The sequence below is a fragment of the Stegastes partitus genome, unplaced genomic scaffold (genome assembly GCF_000690725.1).
Source record: "Stegastes partitus isolate 25-593 unplaced genomic scaffold, Stegastes_partitus-1.0.2 Scaffold340, whole genome shotgun sequence".
In the NCBI taxonomy this organism is placed as follows: domain Eukaryota; kingdom Metazoa; phylum Chordata; class Actinopteri; family Pomacentridae; genus Stegastes; species Stegastes partitus.
The window spans coordinates 290,483-295,055 of NW_007578071.1; the positions used below are offsets into that span (position 1 = coordinate 290,483).

At 44.9% G+C, this 4,573-nt stretch overlaps 1 protein-coding gene across 1 annotated transcript in view; it reads left to right on the top strand.

Annotated features, from left to right (window-relative positions):
* Nucleotides 1-4,573, top strand: part of thsd7aa (thrombospondin, type I, domain containing 7Aa) — a 149,222-nt gene that overhangs the window by 115,771 nt on the left and 28,878 nt on the right. Inside the window, exons 15-18 of the mRNA XM_008284040.1 lie at nt 2,987-3,165; nt 3,299-3,304; nt 3,530-3,663; nt 3,997-4,150. Coding sequence (XP_008282262.1) covers nt 2,987-3,165; nt 3,299-3,304; nt 3,530-3,663; nt 3,997-4,150 — 473 coding nt within the window. The remainder of the gene's footprint in view (nt 1-2,986; nt 3,166-3,298; nt 3,305-3,529; nt 3,664-3,996; nt 4,151-4,573) is intronic.

A 4,573-nucleotide genomic window follows, 5' to 3' on the forward strand; every position in this document is an offset into this window, starting at 1 on the left:
TCTTACTTCAGCCATGGTGAGTCAGTAGACCCTCTCCAGTGGGCCTTCTTACTTCAGCCATGGTCAGCACAGGTCAGCTGGATTTAGTCTGGAACCATGTAATTTAACTCCTGTTTCTGCCAAATCACCTCTGTGGTAGATGCCATTTAATGAATTCATATTAGTCAAGCATGTTTACGAGCTGCACTAGCCCGTTCAGGCATCATGTCATCATGTGACTCCGTGTAAACTCTGACCAGGTAAACCTTTTATCACTGCAGGGTTTGATCTCATTAGTGACTGAATGAAGTCGCCTACAGGTAACACACTAGCAGCCTTGTGTTAAACGGTGTGCTGAACAACTCTGAATAACAACAGTGTTGGTGGTTATGATTGGATGATTTTTCAACTAAGAAACCACTGTTCCATGTCAGCATGTCAGAACCAGTCTACTCAGTCTGGATGCAGGCAGCTGTTTGGTCCAGACTGTCCAATGTTCTGTTGTTTCGTTAAAGGGGAGAACATCTGATTCTTCTAGAAAGAGAGAGAGAAAGTGTGATGATGTAAACATTAATGACAGCTAGTTTTAGAATGTAAACTAAACTGGACTTGGTTGGAGACTACCAGTTACCTCCACTGACCTCTAGCTGGAGCTCTGACTCTAAAGGCCTTGACTCCCATTAAGTGGAGTACAGTTATTCTACAACAACTTGACCAGCGCCATCAGGAAGAGCTGGAAAGCGTTGCTGGGAAAGGATGGTCTGGAAGGACCTGCTGCCTCCGCAACCCGACCCGGATAAGTGGAAGAAAATGGATGGATGGATGAATGGATGGATGGATTGTTTGATGGATGGATGGATGGATTGTTTCATGGATGGATGGATGGATGGATTGTTTGATGGATGAATGGATGAATGGATGAATTGTTGGATGGATGGATGGATGGATGGATGGATGGATGGATGGATGGATGGATGGATGAATGGATGGATGGATGGATGGATGGATGGATGGATGGATTGTTTGATGGATGAATTGTTGGATGGATGGATGGATGGATGGATGGATGGATGGATGNATGGATTGTTTGATGGATGAATTGTTGGATGGATGGATGGATGGATGGATGGATGGATGGATGGATGGATGGATGGATGGATTGTTTGATGGATGGATGGATGGATTGTTTGATTTGCTCGGTCATGCCATGCGTATGGTGGGAGTAACAAGGCAAATGCCTGCTCCTCAGACAACTGCTAAAGATCAGTGATGCTAAATTTTGTGCATATTTATTATTCTGTTTTCAGTGGCAGGGGTTGAGATGCACAACTTACCATTTATATTTATAATTTATAATATAATTCTACATTAATAATTAATAATAATAATGTAATTGACAGTCATCGGATGTGCTGTATTAACTCAGAGACATCATGCTACAGCCTCCTTTGATGCTTGAAACAAGAAAAGAAAGAAGCAAACACTGGAAATAAGGTTTGGTTGCAAACACAGAAGATTATCACAGTTTTGGATTCTTGCCATTAGATGAACATGACTGATTACAGTACTGATGATGACAACGCTCCGCTTTAGATGGATAGCATGACTTGGTCTCAGTGTTGGTGATCTGGCGTTAAAATGTCTTGCTTCACTTTAGTCACACACCTGTCAGAGTGCTGCGCTGCAGTACCTGAGTCCAGACTTGAGGCTTTCTGAGCCCAGCCTGCATTCAGGCGTTCAGGGAACATCTGGAAACTGCAGTCTGTTCACAAGCAGATGTTTAGTGAGAGTGCTGAGTACAGTTTCATCTGTGTTCTGCCTCCAGGAGATGTGCTGGATTCACTGTATGTGTGATGCAGAGCTCTGTTCATTTAGATGGTAAAGGGCATAGAAAGTTGTTTCCAGGCAGTGTGCCAGTGGTCGGCTGTATGAGACCAACTGTTTGCTCTCCTCACAGTTAAGTGTTGTTTTTTTTAAGGTTTTTATTTTATTTTTTAAATATTGTTTTCTATGCAGCTGCACCTCATTCATCCCAGTTTTATAATGATTATTTCATACCAGTCAGCAGGTGAGCATTCCCGTTTTCATGTCACATTATTGTGAAAAAAGTTGTGATAAGATATGGGTTTTTTTTTTTTACCTCTTATCATGAAATGATTGTGACAGTGTGATTTATTCTCAATAGATAAAGTTTATGTCTTCTCAAAACTTAACTGATGTCACAATAAACATACAACACACATCGCAGTAAAAACCAAAGTGTGTGTTCAGGTTAAACCTAAACTGGAGGTACTGAACAGTAGGATGAAGGGTTTAGTTTCAGTCATTCAACCTTGGTCATTTAACAGGAAACACATATTTGAGGGGATTTCATGCATCAGAATGTCCAGTATTATTCTGTAAATGTCCTTCAGTCACAGAACCGGTTCCACCTGGTCACAGTGGTTACTGATGTGCATGAACAGGAATAAAAAGAGGAATGTGTCTAAAAACAACAATTATTCCAACTGTATGGGCAGCAGTGTACATTGCAGCATGTCTCATTGCCAGTTGTTTGTCAGTGTTGTGCAGCCCTCTGGGACTACATGGGTAACTGAAATCAGCGTTTCATGCCTGAGGTGACTGTGGTCTGTAAAGCAGACCATCAGAATAGTCATTCTCCCTCATGTCCTCCTCCAGCAGGCTAGCTAGCTCCACATACTGTGATCTCACACAGTGATTCCTGATTAAACTGATCAATGCTCAGACTGCTTGTTCTGGTCGGGGTGTCTACAGCTCAGGCGTAGAGTGGACTGGTTGGTAGTCTCTTCACCACAGTGTCTGCCCAGTAACAGGAGCCCCAGGAGTTTAAGTCTGTTCTGACAGAATCCTTCAAAGTTTTTTTTTTATAAAAAAAAGCTTCTAGATGAGAGTTTACCACATCAGTGACATGCTAATGACACGCGTGGCCTCCTGTGGTGGACCATGGCTGTTAACTGGTACGGTTTTGTTGTGTGACTGGTTCCAGGCTACATTGAGGAGGCCTGCATCATCCCCTGCCCGTCTGACTGCAAACTCAGCGAGTGGTCCAACTGGTCGCGTTGCAGCAAGTCGTGTGGCAGCGGCGTCAAGGTTCGCTCCAAGTGGCTCAGAGAGAAGCCCTACAATGGCGGTAGACCATGTCCTAAGCTGGACCACGTCAACCAGGTGAAGCAGGGCTGGCTTTGATCTGTGGGAGTCATGCTTGAAATGTTATTGCTGTCTTTGTAAGTCCACCAATCTGAACCACCTGTTTTCTGTCGTTTCTCTCTTTTCTCTGGTGACTGGACTCCATCCACAGGCTCAGGTAGGTGTCATGCTGCTTCATGTCCTTTATGTCCTTCATAGTTGCTTTGAGACTGAGTCTCCAGTTATTTCTTAAACTGTGTGTTTGTCTCTCAGTGGACTTGTCCTGGAACAAGCCAGACAAATGGCAGCTGATTGAATGTTAGTCTAAAGACTTGTTCTTAGTTCATTGTGAACCTGTGCTGTTGTGGCCCAGACGGGTGACTGTGGCGTTTGTCTGAACCAGGTTTATGAGGTGGTGCCCTGCCTCAGTGACTGTGGACAGTATGTGTGGGTGGCAGAGCCGTGGAGCGTGTGGAAAGTCAGCAATGTGGATCTGAAGGAAAACTGTGGTGAAGGTGTCCAGACTAGAAAAGTCAGGTAAGATGAACTGAACTGCTTTCTTAGTCTGCGTTCTTGTCTGTTCATGTGGCTTCATGGACTTTTAAAAGTTCTTCTACTCTGAGCCAGTTCAGCCCAGAGAGGTGCTCTTGGTCCACAGCTGTTTCTGACTGATGTGAACTTTTGGGCCGACGATACTTCAGCATGCATTTCACACCCACTGTTAGACAGCAGACAGCCAGACTCTCAGGTGTCTCGTCAGTCTTTAACTAATTGTTGGTACTGCCTTCCAGTTTAATGGCTGGAGACTCAGCCACACACACTGAGGTGTTGTTGAGACGACTGACTCTGCTCTAACCGTTCTGTGGCCAGGTGTATGCTCAACACTGTAGACGGGCCCTCTGAGCAGGTAGACGACTACCTGTGTGACCCGGAGGACATGCCCCTGGGTGCTCGCAACAGCCGGCTGCCCTGCCCCGAGGACTGTGTGCTGTCAGACTGGGGAGCCTGGAGCCCTTGTTCACTGGTGAGGCTCTCCTTCACTGCTGCTTTGCGTACATCTTCCACTGTAGCTGGTCTGTTTTATCAGAGTATTTTTTAACGTTTTCCTTTGTTGGATGGTGAACAGCTGAGAGTCTGTTTGTTCAGAGATAAACGGTGCAGCACCACTTCTGCAGTTGGATCTAAAAGTCATTTATTGATTCTCTGTCCTCCTCCTCCAAGAAAACTTCCTTTAATTTGTATTCACTCCTGTTCATGACAGAAGCTGCTCCTCATCATGCAGCTCTCTAAGACAACCCCTCACCGTTGTGTTTTGATCAGAAAGTTCCTTCAATTCCTAAACTGACCAAACGTCACAGCTTCCGTTTAAAAAAGGACGAACTGGAAATGAAGCCTTTGTCAGTCAGAGGCGGCTCAGCCCTGCTGTCCTCTGTGCCCGTCCTGATGT